General features: G+C 35.4%; 1 protein-coding gene across 1 annotated transcript; it reads left to right on the forward strand.

Moving 5' to 3' along the window:
• The first annotated feature begins 1,301 nt into the window (after positions 1–1,301).
• LOC117914349 (protein phosphatase 2C 70) lies at positions 1,302–17,323 on the forward strand. The gene is made up of 13 exons (XM_034829653.1): positions 1,302–1,547; positions 3,417–3,606; positions 3,735–3,935; positions 4,042–4,217; positions 4,337–4,495; positions 5,995–6,138; positions 6,225–6,286; positions 8,582–8,717; positions 11,721–11,815; positions 16,295–16,410; positions 16,495–16,624; positions 16,939–16,993; positions 17,099–17,323. The coding sequence occupies exons 1-13, from the start codon at positions 1,419–1,421 to the stop codon at positions 17,258–17,260; spliced, it is 1,755 nt and encodes a 584-aa protein (XP_034685544.1). The 5' UTR covers positions 1,302–1,418; the 3' UTR covers positions 17,261–17,323.
• Positions 17,324–17,650: the final 327 nt, after the last annotated feature.

Below are 17,650 nucleotides of genomic sequence, written 5' to 3' on the forward strand. Positions count from 1 at the left end.
CAAATATTTGGATCAAATGGGGAAATAACGATGTGATCGGCCACTATAATATTCCATGATTAAACAAAAATAAAATAAAAGTCACCATCAAACATATATGAAAACAGTGTATGAAATTAAACTCTCTTCTATGAAATCACAAATTAAAAGTCTCATTAAATATTAATTTTGCTATGATATTATATTGAAATCCAAAAAAGATTCAAAGAGGAAAAAAAAAAATTAAGATTTTTTACTATGAATTCTCTTGAAAATAGGTATAATACCATTGAAATTTAAATAGACCTAATAAAAAAAATAAAGATTATTTTACCCTTACTTCTAAAAAATTAAAATAATTCTAATATACTAATTAAATAAATAAATATATAATTATAATATAGTAACTAAATATATTGATAACTCCTAACAATCTTTATATTATCCTTTTATTCTTTGTTGCAAAATTGAAAAATGTCTTCTAACCATTTTTAGTATATAATTATTAGATTAAAAGCATTTTTGGAAAAAAAAAAAAAGAAACTTTCAATAAAATCTTAATTAAGATCTTCTATTTATTCCATTAAATTCTTCAAACCTGTAATCAAAATCACTAAATTTTCCATTAAAAACATCTTTCAATCTTTAATGTAGAAATTTGACCTAAACTATCACCCACTTTTTTTTATCTTTTTTTTTGTGATTATTATTATTAAAATATAATTATGAAAATTGTTTAATCATCAAAATTTATTAATTAATTTTTATTTCATTGAAAGACTATTTTTAACCAATGTGACACATGTCATTATCTTATTTGATATGTTATAAGTGTCATGTTATAGACACATGGCATTATTTAATTCAACATCTTTACTAGCACATGGAATCATTAAGCTTTGTAAAATTTTTGGTCAACATGGCCTTTCAACCAACAAAATGTTGGTTATAATAAAACTATTCTTCAAAGTAACATTTTTTAATTTTTTTTAATTAATTTAAAATCAAAATTTCAAAATAGGGTTTATATAAAATTAAAAATTGTAGAGTCAAAAATACTAAAAATAAGAAATGTGAAAATGTTAAAAACATTTTTTTTTTAAATATGGAAAGTCTTAAAATTATAATTTATTTATTTATTTATTTCTTCTTTAAAGTAAACATTGGATTTTGATGAGGAAAAAGAAGAGAGATTGATGGGGGAGAGAGATGATGGGGTGGAAGTGGGGGAGGGTGGGGGTGGGGGTGGGCGCATTGAATATTTGATAGACAGAGAGTTTGTTGCTCCTAAGTCGTATGTCGTATGTAATGTGAATTGGGAGGAAGTGTTTGGGTGGTGCTAAAAGGAGCAAAGTCCAAACAATATATGCGACCATTTCAAAGCGCCCTTCTCGCTATTCCCCATACTCACCCTTCTCTCTCTCGCGGAACCCACCGGGATGGCGATGGTCCTTGAGGGCATTATCGGTCTCGCTCTCCTTATGCTGCTCTTCATCGCCCTCGTCCTCCTCTTCGTCTGTAAGCCATGGCGCTTCTTCTTCTCTCCTAATCGCACTCGCACCATCAAGGTCCTTCCATTTCTCTTTTCTCATTTTTTCCTTCTTTTCATTTCATTTTTTTTTCTTAAAATCTCTTTCTATTGTTATTATTTTAATGTCTAAAGCTTCATTTCCTTGCCGAGTCATAGCAAAGGGAGAGTTTGGATTTCCCCAAGCCTAATTTTGAGCCCCGATTTGTTATTGTTTCATTCCGAGTTTCTGTTTCTTGGGTTTTCTCAGCTGAAAAACGGGACATTTGGGGGGCTTTCATTTTTGTTTTGATCGGGGGATTTAGTTTGGGGTGCAATTGAGGTGTCTTTGAAATTCGTGGAGTTATGATCATGGGGAGACTTGCTTTGGGAGTGATTCTTGGGGTTTGTTTAGGTTTGCTGATTTGTGGCAAATTGAGCTGAAGATTTTCTTTTTATGCAATTTTTTTTAAGATTTGTGGTTGGGTTGATGCTTGTTACTTGGATTGATCGGTATTTCTGAATGTAATCGGGGTAAGACCTGAGCTGTTTGATCGATCTGGAGATTTATTCATTTGAATACATCTCAGATGATGGGAGCTAGTCGTGGTTGGAACTTATACAGTTGGGAATTATGCGGTTAATTGTAATTATTTTAAGGTCTCCATCCAGATGGCATTTTAATTCAACTGATCTATTCAGATAATATTACCAAACAGATGCTCAAAAAATTGTTTCCATTGAGGTATAGATTTCGACCTATATCTATTGAGATAATATTACCCAAAAAATGTTGCCACTGAGGTATAGCAGTGTAGGGGAAAATTTGTAAAATGTGTCTTCAGACTAATTCTTTTCTGTTCCAAACAGTTTAATTGAATTCAGTATAAAAATTTCATATGTTATTAAGTGGTTATCCACTGCTGCAAATTTAGCATTTGAAGCATTTCAAAATTAGAATTTAAGGTACTTAATTTTCACTTTTATAAAACACCCATCACTTTTAGTTTCATAACAAGCACTAGCAGCTAACCTAAATTTGACCTAGGAGATTATAGTTTTCCGCCTCAAAACAATTTTTTAGGTGTAAAACTCAAAAGCATTTAGGACTATTCGGTTGAGACTCATGGCACAAAACCCAGGTCCCTTAAAAAGCAAATGACTAACTGGCTCATATGCAGAAGCAAGTTAATTGATTCCAGCTGTAGGGACTTTTCCATTCTTACCTTGTTCCCACTTTCTTTTCCCTTTTTCCTTTTATTGTAAACTTTCTATGTCAAATGACAAGGCAATCTTCAAGTTCTAGCCCCGTGTTTCTACTCTCTAGTTGGCATCACAAGCTAAGCCTTAAGCCTTGTGGTGCTTGGGCATCTGGTGAGATCATTTGTGGCCTTCTTGTCAGACATTACCTAATGATTAGGATCTGTTGCCTTAATACAATGATAATAAACATGCAAATTCACACTTTCAAGATTTCTAAAGGTAAATTGAGTGGCCCCAAAAATTGTACCTAGTTGTCCTTTACTGATCCATCTGCTCTCCTGTTGTATCATTTGCCTCATATGTAATGTTTTAATGTATTGTATCTCGATATGCTGCCTAGAGAAGAGATAGGGCTATGTCAAGTGAAGTCCTTCTTGAGGATGTATACAACTTTATTGTGTATGTGTGCATTAAATTTGTTTTGAAATTAATATTCCTACCACCATATTGAGATGCATGCAAGATAGTCCTTTTCTTAGGGTTTTGAATTCTGAGTACCTGGGTTTGGGGAAATTTGTGTTAATTTTTATCGGTTCTCTGCATTTCTTGATGATAACTGTTGTGGAACCTTGCTCATTCAGCAGGTGCATTTCATGGTCATTACTTATGATTTAGTACTCTTCATAACTCCTGTGCTATATGCACTTTGCGATTTCTTCTTTTTTAGGTTGGTGATCTAGAGAGACCTCTTGTTCCAGAGGACTTGGATCTGGTTCCAAACCAAAGCAATGAATTGGGGAGAAGTTATGATCTAGGGGGATCGTGTGTTCAATCAGAAGGGTATTTGAACTCGCCACGAACACATGGGCTTGTGCATAAACCGAGGATTCCCCCTGCACCTCCACATTTGGTCCAAGGTATATAATCATGTTGTCTTTTTTTTTTTTTTTTCCACTTCTAGCATTTACCTCTTGATATTAGTTTTTATGTATCTAGCTGATATCTTACTCTTGCAAAATCAAAATTTTATTCTTCTCTCTCCCAGATGGTAGCTTGATCCTAGATCTAATTTCTGATGCTTCAGAAGATGTTTTGGTTGGTCAGACGCTCAAGCGTCCATTTATGTTAAACCACTCAATTGAAGAGCAAAGCCATATTGGAAAGGAAGAGCTAAGTTATGACTTGAAATTTGATTCAGAGAATGATAGATTTCAAGCGTTTGTTAGGCAAGATATTGTTGATCAAAGTATTTTCTCCCTCTTTCACTTATATGAAGAGTTTAATGTTCTTCATGTCTTTCATTTGGATGAATTTTTGAAACATGTCACCATATCTTTCTGTTAGAAGTGCAGGAAGCAGCCTCACTTTGGAGGTTATCTCTGGTCCTTCTCGAGGGGATCAGTGTTCTATATCATCAACAAATACTTCTAGACTTCCACTGACCCTTGGAAGGGTTTCTCCAAGTGATTTATTGGTGAAAGATTCAGAGGTCTCAGGGAAGCATGCTCTGATAAACTGGAATTTAAATGTAAACCTCTTGACCACAGTATCACTTTGCTGCATTGGCCATTGAGGTGCACTTTCTATCTTTCTGAATGCTTTATATGGTTTTCTAATATTTTTTTGGACTCCTTCCTTTGGGTTCAGAAATTGAAGTGGGAACTGGTGGACATGGGTAGCCTTAATGGAACACTCTTGAATTCCCAATCTGTCAACCATCCTGATTCTGGAATGAGGCATTGGGGTGATCCAGTTGAGCTTGCAAGTGGAGACATAATAACTCTTGGGACAACCTCAAAAATACGTGTGAGTTAATATTTTCTATATGGAGTTGTAATATGGTGGCTCATCTTGTAGATGAATGTGACAGATTTCCAGACCAGCTAAATTTTTAATATGTTGGTGATTCGTTCAAGCTAAGCTAATTAACTTTTGGTTAGTACAAAAATTATAAGAAACATGATATGGTATGTACATCATAATACATTTTTAGTATAAAATCATATGGATCACTGATGAGTGAAGCATTTTCAGGGTATCTTATGACACATTTACATTACATACAGTTGGATCACATTTAACTGTCTTATTATTTTTAAAAAATTCTTTGAAAGATCTTTGTATTATTGTTTAAAACCGTGCTTAGGAAGGGAAGGAAGAATTTGATCCTATTAGGAAACATTACATGTGTTGGAACGTAAAGGGTAATTATTGTTCTAATGAATCCTATTTCAATATAATACATTCTTGTTCCTATATAAAAAAAATATTGTTCTAATGAATGCTGTGGAGGTGTGATTTGAAGAACATATGCTATTAGAATGATTTAATTGTTGACCTTGTGGATGATGATGAATGAATATTGAATTTGCATAATGTAAAAGTTTTGTTTGTTGACTTTTTATTTTATTTTTTAATTTTAATTTTTTCCTTCTAGGTGGGATAATGATGAACCTGGAAAGTTAGAGCTTTTGACATGGCACACATATATTTCAGTAGTCCTGTGCTTGATCATAATTTCTTTGGCATGTTGGTTGGGACTCGTAGCAGCTTGAAACTTTTGGCATACTGATATTTATTAGTGGCAGCACTAGTAGGAACTTGGAATTAAAAATTAAAATTAAAAGTTTTGAAAAGTTTATTTTGTGATTTTATGATGATGAATCCATGTATTTAAAAATGTTATATTTTATTAAAGACTTTGTTTCTTAACGTTTGGATATATCTATATATATATATAATATGAATGCTTATATTTACCTCTTTAACCTTATCATCTTTCCTGAATTAATTATTGGTCTTTTTTGCTGTATGTACATATATTTTGATAGTGCATACATCTTGTGGAGATGGGTTCAAACCACCAACCACACAACACCATAATATGGAAGAAATAGAAAAATGATCTTTGAGTTGACAATTATTATGCCATTGAGTACACTTCTGGTGCATGATGTTCATGTAGTTTTATAGAAATTCGTATGTGGCGCTATTGAAGAAAAAATTCATGGATTTCCTATCCTTTGCTTGTAATTAAAAATTGTATTAACGTATTAGTTTGTTTCTAATGAAAGAAAATGAAGAAGAAAAGGTTTTCTGATGGGTAAGAAGAAACCTGTCTATATGAGAATATCTTTCAAATATTCTTGTGTAGATAAAGGACTAAGTTTGCATTTTATTCAGTTGAATTATTTTCTATTTTCTTATATGGCAACACTATTTATGGGTAACTGAACAAATGAATATGTTATACTTCTCCTTAATTCCAGTTCCTTACAGAATTTTTTTTTCTCCTGCTATGTCAGGTTCAAATTGCATCTGAAACCAAATGTCAGGTCCCTTTTGGACTTGGTATAGCATCAGATCCCATGGCTTTGCGTCGCGGAGGAAAGAAGCTTCCTATGGAAGATGTGTGCTATTACCATTGGCCACTTCCTGGGACTGATCAGGTTTCTATTATTATGAACTTTACTGAGAGATGTTATGCTCTTTCGAGTAAAGGCATTCTAATATTACTAGAATGGTTATCTTGCAGTTTGGACTGTTTGGCATCTGTGATGGACATGGTGGAGCAGCAGCTGCAAAATCTGCCAGCAAGTTAGTGTTTCCTTTACAACTTAAGTGTGGTGGCAAAATAGACCTTCTGAAACCTCAATACATTATTTTAATATTTTTTTGTTCCATAATGAGTGTAGACATTTCTAATACGTTTTCTTCACCAGTCAATATAATATTAATGTTGTGCAATTATGGAAAAATTTTAGACCTTTTTTTTTTTTGATCAATAAGTATAAGATTGTATTGCAAAGAGGTGCTAAAGAAGCGACCCACCAAATTACAGTATAAAGGGACTTACCCCCTTACAAAAGGGCCCAAACATCAAAGGACAAGGCAAAACAAAAAAACCTCTCCCTTAACGCATACACACCCAATCTATAAAATCTATTAAGGTCGAAGGACCATCTTTTATCCACAATTTGGATTCCGACCACAAAAAATACACAAAAGATGCTTTCAGCTTTTGAATGGACAGCTCACAATCCTCAAAAGCAATTCGATTTCTAGCCTTCCAAATAACCCAAAACAAGCATAACGGTCCTAATTGCCACGCCACCTTCCTTTTCTTTCCCACAAAAGACCCCCTCCACCCTAAGAGGGTTTCCTTGACCGACCGGGGGAAAACCCACGAAACACCAAAAAAGGAAAGGAACACCATCCATACTTCTCTCGTTTTTTCACAATGGATAAGAAGGTGGTCAATTGTCTCCTCACTGTTATGGCAAAGAAAACATCTATTTGCCATAACCCAACCTCTCTTTTGCAAGCGATCCAAGGTTAGAACTCTCCCCCAAGAAGCCTCCCACGCAAAAAAGCTCAATTTGGGCTGCACACAAGAATTCCATATAATTTTTGAAGGGAAAAAAGCAAGAGACCCCGGCTGCATAGTCCTATACAAAGATTTCACCGAGAAGTCCCCATCCTTTGATGCCATCCACTTCACCTTATCCTCCTCATCCCCCCTAACCTTCTTCCCCTCCAAGCAACAAAATAGCCTTTCCACTTCTTCCAACTCCCAATCATTGAAAGGTCTATTGAAACAAGGGTTCCAACTTCCCCCCCATTCCCCCTCGGCTGTCCACACTTCATTTACCCAAACCTCTTTGTTCGAAGCTAAAGCAAATAAAGAAGGAAAAGCCTCGCTCAAAGGGATGGTTTCACACCATTTATCTTTCCAAAACTTCACTTTCTCACCATCACCCACCACAAAGCCAACAAAAGGGGTCACTTGATGTCCCATTTTACTTATTGCCTTCCACAACCCACACCCGTAGGCCTCCCTAGACTCACAAGATCTCCACCCTCCTCTTTCCTCCCCGTATTTCCCTCTGATCACTTGGTTCCACAGAGCCTTTCTTTCATTTGCAAAGCGCCACACCCATTTACCAAGGAGAGCCCTATTGAAGGCCCTAAGATTCTTAACCCCCAACCCTCCGCTTCTTTTGTCTGAACATACAATTGACCACTTAACTAAATGTGGTTTTTGTACTAGAGCCCCGCCACCCCACAAAAAGTCCCTTTGAATCTTCTCCAATCTTATTCTAACCGCTCTAGGCATCTGGAAAATCGACATAAAATAAATCGGTAAATTTGCCAATGACCCTTTAATAACCTCATTTATGTTTTCTAAAGTTAACTGGCGATTAGTTTATACTCTTAGTCTCTTATAAATGCTCATGACCTGATTGATGTCATATAGATTTTGTTCTGATTTTGATGGTTAATATTTAAATTTTTTGAGATAGAAAGGGTGCTAGTAGGAGCCAATGAGAAACCTCCCTATTGTAGAAGTTGGCTCAGTATAGGAACTTTTGGAAAATTTTAGTCTTGAATATGGCGGGCAGGAGAAGGGGAATTTAGTTTTACCTAGTGTGTACTTTTTACTGTGAAATGCCCGACTTAATACGATTTTCTGAATGTGGACTGCTGTGTCAGGCTTGATCAATTGGGTAGAATGGTTTTTGTTACAGCCCTTGGCTTTGTGTATTTCCATTAGATTTACTCTATGTGGGTGTGTTTGTGTCTGCCATTGTCACATTTACTCTCTAAGTTGATCTTTTTCTTTTATCTGTTTGTATTTCTTTAGGCAATGCATTAAGATACAACAGCTGTATCCAGTGATTTTCCTTTTTTCCTTTTTATTTTTATTTCTTCATTTTCCTTTCCTTTTCTTTTCATTTTGATAGTTACAAAACGAAGATTTAAGACGAATGCTAAAGTTGCATCCAATGGTTATTATCTTCTATTTTGTTTCTCCTTTATGCGCTGGTTTAGTCATTCATGTTTGCTGTCAATGCTTTTTAATAATTACTCTTTAAAAATCATCTTCTCCAGAATTCTGCCCGAGATGGTTGCTTCGATATTGTCAGATTCATTGAAGAGGGAGAAGGTTTTATCACGACAGGATGCTTCAGAAGTCCTTAGGGATGCAGTTTCAAGGACAGAAGCATTTATGAATCACCATTATGAGGTCTTCTTCCCCACAAATTATTTTCCCTGTTTATCTTTATGTTTTTGATGCATTTTCAATGATTGTTTTTCTGTTAGAGTTCTTTTTCTCTTTCTTTTTTCCTTTTTTTTTTTTTATGATCGGGAAAGGGAAATGTAGTTAACAGACACCTAACAAGAAGGGGGTGCACCCTAAGTACACAAGGAATATATAAAAGGTATCAAAGAAAGAGAAGAAGAAAAAGAAGAAAAATCAGCTACAAGACCAGTGTCATAGTAACCATTCCTTGATCAGTCAACAGTCTAACAAAAAAAGGCAACCCTGCTTTGGTGTGCTTTTTTGGGTGTTTTTTTTTTATTTTTTATAAATTTCTTTTCATTTACCTATCAAAATAATAATAATAATAATAATTAAAAAGTCAACCCAACAACCTCATGGACCATTGAACAATGAACTAAGAAAAGACTCCTTTAAGCATGCCAAGTCTTCAAAAATTCTATCATTGTTCTCTTGCCAATTAACCTAAAATAAGCTCAGAGTGGTCACTGTCCACACCTTACTCTTCACGAAAATTTCCTGCCACCTAAGCAACACTTCCTTACTGTTCTAGGCAGCTCTCATGAGAAACCAATGAGGGAAAATAGCAAGTTCCATATAATCTGTTCTTTACCAAAGTAAAGGGATAGGTTAGCCAACTCCTTACAACAATTGAATGAAGAACATTGGATAGCTAGAGGTCATCCTCTCTTTTTTTTATTTATTTATAATTTTTGATAGGAAACAACAAAGAAATATATTGATAGAATTAAGAAGTACAAAAGAAAGATGGGGAATCCTCCCACAAAAGAAAACTAAACAACAAGAATACAAAAACAATAAGCTAATTGGTAATTAATTTATCAAAAAAAAAAAAAAAAAAAAGCTAAATGGTAATTACAAAAAACAAACTCTCTTTGCTAGACCACCCCATTGGAGCTACACACTGCTAGCCAATCTAATTGCAACACATTAAAGGGAATGCCCTTAAAAACCATGGAGCAAAAAGCCCAAAAAGAAGCAAGGAAGTGAATGGAATCTCATAGATTCTCTGAATTCCTAACTTTATTCTCAAATATCCTAGCATTTCTTTCTCGCCACACAACCCAAATTAAAGCAATACACGCAGTTTGCCACAAAACTATGCCTCTCTTGGATTTTCCAAAACCCTTATAATTGATGGTCATCATGTCAGACATGCTCCTCAGGGGGACCTAATCTATCTTAGCTATTTGAAATAATTTGTGCCACAACCCCAACGTCAAAGAACAATGTAAGAAAAGATGATTTGCTGATTCTCCATGCTTCATACACAACTTATAGATGTCAGGACTAAGAGCTTTGTAGGGTCTTCTCAATTGTAGCAAGTCATTAGTATTTACCTTCTTGTGTGCCACTAACCAGACAAAGGACTTGACCTTAAAAGAGACTTTAGAATTCCAAATAAAATTAGTAGGGAAAACTGGAGATAAATCAGAAAGGTGGGACAAGGCTAACTTTAGTTAAGATATCCTGTCTTCATTAGCCAGCTTTAGTTAAGATATCCTCCCACAGCCTCCCAAGCAAGGAAGCCCTCTTTTGTAGGTGCCTCATTGGTCCACATGGCTTAGCAGGAAAAGAGCCCTCTTAACTCCAGTTGCAAGGAACAGCAGAAAAACTTAACATAGATAAATCCCATCCTCTGCACATCTCTACGCTAACCAATCCTCAAGATCTCCAATCACCAACACCTCCTGAATATGCTTAAGGAGAGCCTCCACACTTTCTCAACTATTAGTCTTGGAAGACTTTGAAAACCATTTCCATTCAATTCCTCCCAAACATCTGCAACCTAAGCATCCTTAAATGGAACAATACTCTACATGGCAGGGAAGAAGTCACCCAACCTCGGATTTGCCTCACATTATGCCAAAACTTTGTTCTAAGACCAGACCATTAGTCACTGTTATTCTCGTCATTGCTTGAAACTCACTTCTAATCCTGTTTTTTTTTTCCACAAACCCAATCCTTACCCCTCTTTCCCTTCCTTAGAGCACCACCCACCAACCTTTTCCCCAAATTTACCTAAGAATGACACATTGCCACAATCCATCTTGTTTGTTCAAAAATCTCCAATTCCATTTTCCAATGAAAGCTTGGTTAATAACCAATAATTTTGTAAGGCCTAACCATCATCAGAATAATACAGACATGTACCATTTGAAAGGTGAGGCTTCCCCTCTAAGACTTTAAGGCCCTACAGAAAATCATGGTGACCTTAAAAGTGTATGATTCTTCACCTTTGTAATCACAAAAAGGAACATAGAAAGATAGACAAGCCAACCAAATTACTTCTATAAGAGTTAATTTTTAGAAAAGCACCATCTTTTCCAAAAGGCAAGTCTTATGCCAAACCTCACCTCAACCACATCCCAGATTCTACCCATCCATTTCCCATATTCTACCCATTACATTGTAAAACCACAACAAACCTAACCCCCCATCCCCCACCCCTCCAAAAACAGAACTCTCTCTCTCCAGTTGTATGATAAATGATGCAGTGTTTTTCTTTATGCTCATCTTATGTGAAGTAAATTCTGAATTTTAGAAATCTGAGATGCGGAGTAATGGATTAACTTCTCCATTTGGACTAATCTAATGACATGAAAAGAGAACAAATGTTTTCTTTTTTGCCTCCTTTGGGTGTTATTGTCCTCAGCATGTTCTCTCTTATGTCTCTGATTGTTGTGATTGAACATTTAACTGTAGGATCAACTTTTAACTTGTTGGATCTTGGGAGTAATTTTGTAACTACATGATGAAATTGTAAAATATTATCATTGATAGGTCCGAATCTATGATGAACTGTTGAAATGTTCCGGGCAATGATCCTTTCTTTGAATTAGTTGAAGTAATCAGATGTCTTTTTTAACAAGAATTGTTGTTAAAGGGCTATTGCTTGTGGTGAAAAGCTGTGCTCTGCATGTTATAATAGTTGATTCATTTCAGGGTTGTACTGCTACGGTGCTTTTGGTTTGGGCTGATGGTCATGAAAATTTCTATGCGCAATGTGCAAACGTTGGAGATTCAGCTTGTGTTATGAAGTATGTGCTTTTGTTGTCATTCTATCATTCATAGGTTGATTATGATAATATATCATCAGAATTTGTGTTTTTCAAGGGTCTCAGGTGAAGTTACCATTGTTTTTATTATTTTATTAATCAATTTATGGGAACTTCTATCATGGCTGGTTGGCTGCTGTAAGGACTCAAGATGTCTTTTTTTTTTTAAAAAAAGAGAAAGAAAAAGGAAAATCATAACACATGATATAGGGAAGAGAACCTTTTAATGTTTGTCATAAAGATAGATTATTCTAATTCATTGAAATTTTAAAAACTAAATTTGGATTGTAGCTTGCTTCTGAGGACTTGGCATGTTTTTAGAAGGCTTCAGAGTTTGATAGGGTTGATTGGCCAATGTCAATCAAAATGCTTTGGAGGTGGGACAGGATATCACCTCTAAATTTGTGCTGAAATTCTTGGGTCTTGTTTTTCCCTGATATCCAACATAAATAAAACCAAAAATTGAAAAAATTTCAAATATTTAAGTGTCTTTTATTTTTATTTTATTTATTTTATTTTTCACATGTTGTAAGAGTTATTGAGTTTTAATTCTTCGTGAAACTTGAACTACTGGGAACAAAATAATGGTGGTTTGGTTGTGGCAGCTGTTAGAATTTCTGTGATTAGTGTGTGTAGTGTTAGTAGTGGCTTATTAGTCTGGATGATTAGTGGGTGCCATAAGTGCTGCTAAGTTGGTGGAGGTGGATTGTCAAAATGAGTTGTTAGGTATTCTAGGATTGAATGGATAGAGGAAAGACTTAGAGGAGACATGGAGAGAACAGAAAGAGGCAGAAGTGTGACATATTCTTAAGATGCAAGAGGGTGTGACCTGTTCTTTTCAGCGTGCAAACATGATTTAGTATGAAAGCTAGGGCATGTGAATCCTTCTGTTAGCACGTCCGCAAGCTGGTGTAGATGTTTGGAGAGATGGGTGGTGTATTGATTAGTTTTTGGTTGTGATACATTCCTTCTCCTCTATCCTATGGTAGAAGATGAAGTGTTTGCCTTTTTCTTTTCTTTCAAAAAAGAGAAAAAGATGAGGGGCAGAATTGGGTGTGATCTTTCCTTTCTCAACCTGAAAAGGCAGAAGAGAGTGTGACCTTGTTCTTTTCAGCTTGTAAACATAATTTAAGATGAAAGATAGGGCATGCGAATCTTTCTGTTAGCATGTCTACAAGCTGGTGTAGATGTTTTGGAGGGATTGGTGGTGCATTGATTAGCTTCTAGTTGTGATATTTTCCTTATCTATTATATGGTAGAAGAAAAAGTGTTAGGCCTTTTCTTTTCTTTCAAAAAAAGAAAAAAGAAAAAAATGGGGAGATGGTTTACTCTCTTGAAATTTGAGTTTAGAGAAGAAATAACGATTGCAAGATCCAAGTGTTGAGAAGAAACCACATCTGGTGAATTGGTTGACAATTTGCAAAGATAAAAAGAAGGGGAAGGGGGATGCTGGCATTAAAGCTTTCTCCAAAGTATGTCCCTTTCCAAGGTGAATCTCCAACACCATTTACCCAAAAGAACTAGGAGGTTGGTGCTCTCGGGTAGGGAGAGAAGGAGAAGGTTATGGTGTTAGCTTGTGGAAGTTGATCAGAAAAGGGTGGGGAATTTTTAAAGCCAAAACAAGATTTGAGGTGGGCAATGAGAGAAGAATCAAATTCTAGCATGATGTGTGGTGTGATGATATACTTTTGAAGGATTCTTTCCCATTACCATTCACAATTGTAGCTTCCAAGGAGGCATGGGAGGTTGAAGGCACGATGGTCAGGTGGAACTTGTGCTTCTCAAGAAATTTTCATGATTGAGGAATTTTTTCTAAAACTTTATGTGAGTTGGGAAGAAATAGAGGAGAGGAAGATAAAATGGTTTGGAAGGCTAGCAAAAGTGCGGTATTCTCTATGCAGTCCTACTTTGCATTGGAAGCGGAGAGTAAAGTTCCTATCCCCTAAAAAATAGTATGGGGTCTTGGGCTTCTATCAAAGTGTCTTATTTTGCTTGGGAAACGACTTGGGAAAGGATTCTTACCATGTACCTACTTAGAAGGAGAGGGGATGGGTTTTGGCAGTTTATTATTGTATGTGCAAAAATGCAAAAGAAGTAGTAGATCATCTTCTCATCCACTGAAGGAAAGCTAGAGAGTTTTATTTATTTTTTTATCAGAAACGAACAAAGGTATTAATTGAGAAAAAAACATGAGAAGGATAAGAAGTCCTCCCCAAGATGTACAAATCTAACCAAAAGAATTGAGTAAACTCCACTAAACAAGGAAGGCTATACAAAAAGAACAATAGGTTTATACAATTATAACAATCCCAGACCTTGTAGAACCAACCCTAGGGTGTACATATCGAAAGTTAACTAAGCTGAATTACACTAAAAGAATAGGGTTTAAAAAGAAAGCTGGAGAGTTATGACACTTTCTCTTTTTTTTTTTGGCATCTTGTGGGTTCTTCTATTTTTTGTTGAAGGACTTGTTAAAGGGTTGACATGGGAGCTTTGTGGGCAAGAAGAGAATATAGGTTTGGAGAACAACTCCTCTTTGCCTTCCCAAGACAAAACGAAACTGAAGAACCTCTGAAGGGGAGCAACGAATTATCCAATCTCTCAAGGATTTCCTCATTGCTAATCAATCTATACATGTGATCTCCTGGGTATCTTTTAGTTGACAGTCAAATGGGTTTCCATTCTTTATTGGATTTTATAGAATGGTTGCGCTCTAAGTCCTAAAGTAGGGTTGTAGCTATTGTAACTTGAATCTTTTGTGTCTCACTTGTATACTTCCTATGTACCGTGTTTGCATATATATATATATATATATATATTCTTATTTGCCTATTGAAAAAAAAAGATCCAAGTGTTTCATATTTTTTTTGGATTATTTTTCGTTACTCCATTCATGCAAAAGAAGATAGATTGTGGCATTGTGCTGGTTGCTTTAATCAGAAGAATTATTTTCCATCAGACATTTTATTGAATCTTGTACTCATTGACCGGTGGTCTCTTTCTCGGAAAATTGTTTTCCCTGTTTAATCACTTTTTAATTTTTCACATGGATGTGCTTCTTAGGCAGGCTTCTTACTATTAATTAACATTGTTGAAGGTGGGGGCAGTGGCAGAATCCAGAGGGGCCACCTTTGATAATAGTAAAACAAATATAAAACCTCAAATTTTATTAATAATGCTTACATTTAATAAACCTTCCATTTTGTTCAGTGAGCTTTAAAAAACATTCATATTAAGTTAAATATGAATGAGACCCTTTACAAGTAGCTATTGTCCTTCTGTAGTACTTCTTCCTTTTTTAGGATTCTTTTTCCCCAAAAGTTAGAGAGAAGTGGAACAGGAGGTATTTGGGTGGGATTTATCCAAGCAACTGAACTATTTCAAATGTTCCCACAAACAAATGGCATTTGCTAAACCAAAATCTACCTTTGTGGTACAGAATTCAAACCCATTTTTATCTAGCTACTGATGGGGGTGCAACTATACCCATCTTTCCCAACTTTTCAGGGGGGCACATGGCCCTGCTGGGCCTCAGCTGGCTCCACCAGTGGTCGAAGGAAACTTGTTTGTTTAGTAGATGCATCAAATGCTCCCCTGCCCCCTGTGGCTTTGAATTTTCTGTTAGTTGTTGTTTTGCTCTTGTGTTTGTAGGAGGTTCTAGGTTTCTTAGTTTCATTTGAATATCTAACTGTAAGTAGGCATATGAAAGTTTTATGCCCTAAAGTACTGCCAAAATTGTTCATTTGTTCTTATTTCTGAAGATATTGTAGAAACTGGAATTCTTTTGAGCTGCCCATGGAGGGGATCCTAGAAGATATTTTTTCTTAATTTGTGCTTGTCGTTCTTACACAGTGGCCAACCTAATCTTTAATCATTCCTAGAAGACCTTTTTATAAAAATCACAACAAAGGTATCTTGATAGTCAGGAAAGCTTTTCTCATTGGTGTCTTCCTTTCCTTCCAATATTTATTAAAATATATCGACAACGACATGTGGTTGAGGGGTGGGGGTTTGTCTGGGTGTTTGGTTTTGAAGTTGGTTGCTTGGATGTTAATATTTGAAATAACAGTTATTATTGTCACAGTGACTTTTGTCGTGTTCACTGATTTTATTCTACTATCAAAATCTAGTAGTAATGTTTGATTTGAATGCAAAATTCAATATTGTTTAGTAAAAATGGAAGTTAGACAGGTAGACACTATAAAAGTTAGACTTGGAGATACTGTTTATTTGTCATTTTTTCAATTATTACAGTAATCTTGACTCTTGAGTTGCTTACAGTTTAGAAGTAATATAGTTCCAATTTGATTATGGTTTTTAAATCTGCTATGGTTCCCTACTTCTCAAGTAGTGATTCTCCTTTCCCCTTAACTTTTGAAGTTCTTCGATTAAAATAATGATATTGCTTCTCAACCATACCTTTCACTCCACTGTAACCAGTTACAATCTTTTTCCTGGCAGTGTTGATGGGAAGCAGATTAAGATGACGGAAGACCATAGAGTAACTAGTTATTCTGAAAGACAACGCATAAAAGAAATAGGAGAACCGTTAAAAGATGGGGAAACACGCCTATGTGGTGATGGCAGAATCCTTTATCTAATGTATAAATTACATTGTTAAATGTTCATAATTGCTGACTCTCTTTTTCCCTGTGTTTCAGGTCTAAACCTTGCTCGGATGCTTGGAGACAAATATATGAAAGAGCAAGATTCCCGCTTCAGTTCAGAGCCTTACATAAGTCAGGTTGTGCATATAAATCAAGGAAGCAGGGCCTTTGCACTACTGGCAAGGTGATCTTGCTTCAAATCAACAATTTTGCTTGTCTTTGTCTAGTGACTTGTTTTGCCTCTTTTTCAGAAGTATTTATCTTCATTATTGTTCTGTATAATCTCTAGTTCTTAATCTGGCTTATTTTCAGTTGGCAAATGAAAGTCGCTATGCCAATTTAATATGTCCATTTGATATTCTTATTTAGAAAATACCCAGAACTAAATTCATTTAATATATGGTGTCGTTTTTTTTTCTGCCTCTGTTTGATTTGGGCAGAATGGTGATTATATTTTTGAAATGTGGAAATTTAACTCTGGATTTTGGTATAATGCAGTGATGGCTTTTGGGATGTTATTAGCCCCAAGAAGGCAATGCAGCTAGTGTTTCAGGTATTATCCTTTTAACTTATTGCTGGGATTTTGTATGAAACAAGCTGGGGAAACTTCTTACCATCTCATTCTAATCAAGACACTTGGAAACTTTGGTGCAAACAGATGAAGGAGAGATGCTCTCCGGATAGGGAGAACTCGGCGGAGAAGGTTGCAAATTTTCTGTTGAGTGAGGCTAGAACACTGCGAACAAAGGATAACACCTCTATAATTTTCTTAGATTTTGATACTAACTCTAGAAAATCTTCTTGTAAACTTGATCCTTGAAATGTACCAGAGGCGTGTAGTGTTACAGCAGTTATTAATTTAATTATAATTTTTATTTTATTTTGTCTTCTTTTCTGCATTTATTTTTCATTTATTCTGATTCATGTCACCAAACACCGGAGGGAGCAATTTATTTGGCCCGACTTCTGATAATGCCCCATTTTTCCAAAGGCACGGTTTGGGTTTTTATAGGACTGAAACTTGGGTGGGTTGACGAGTAACCTGAGCCTAACCCAAATTTAAAAATAATCGATATGAACTCAACCCAATCCAAACTATAATAGGAGGTATTCAATTTAAGCTCAATCTAACCTTATTTTTTTAAGTTCAAGTTGTTCAACTTACACTCGGTTGATTAGGTCAAACTCGAATTGTATAATTCAAAATCTA

The sequence above is a fragment of the Vitis riparia genome, chromosome 5 (genome assembly GCF_004353265.1).
Source record: "Vitis riparia cultivar Riparia Gloire de Montpellier isolate 1030 chromosome 5, EGFV_Vit.rip_1.0, whole genome shotgun sequence".
In the NCBI taxonomy this organism is placed as follows: domain Eukaryota; kingdom Viridiplantae; phylum Streptophyta; class Magnoliopsida; order Vitales; family Vitaceae; genus Vitis; species Vitis riparia.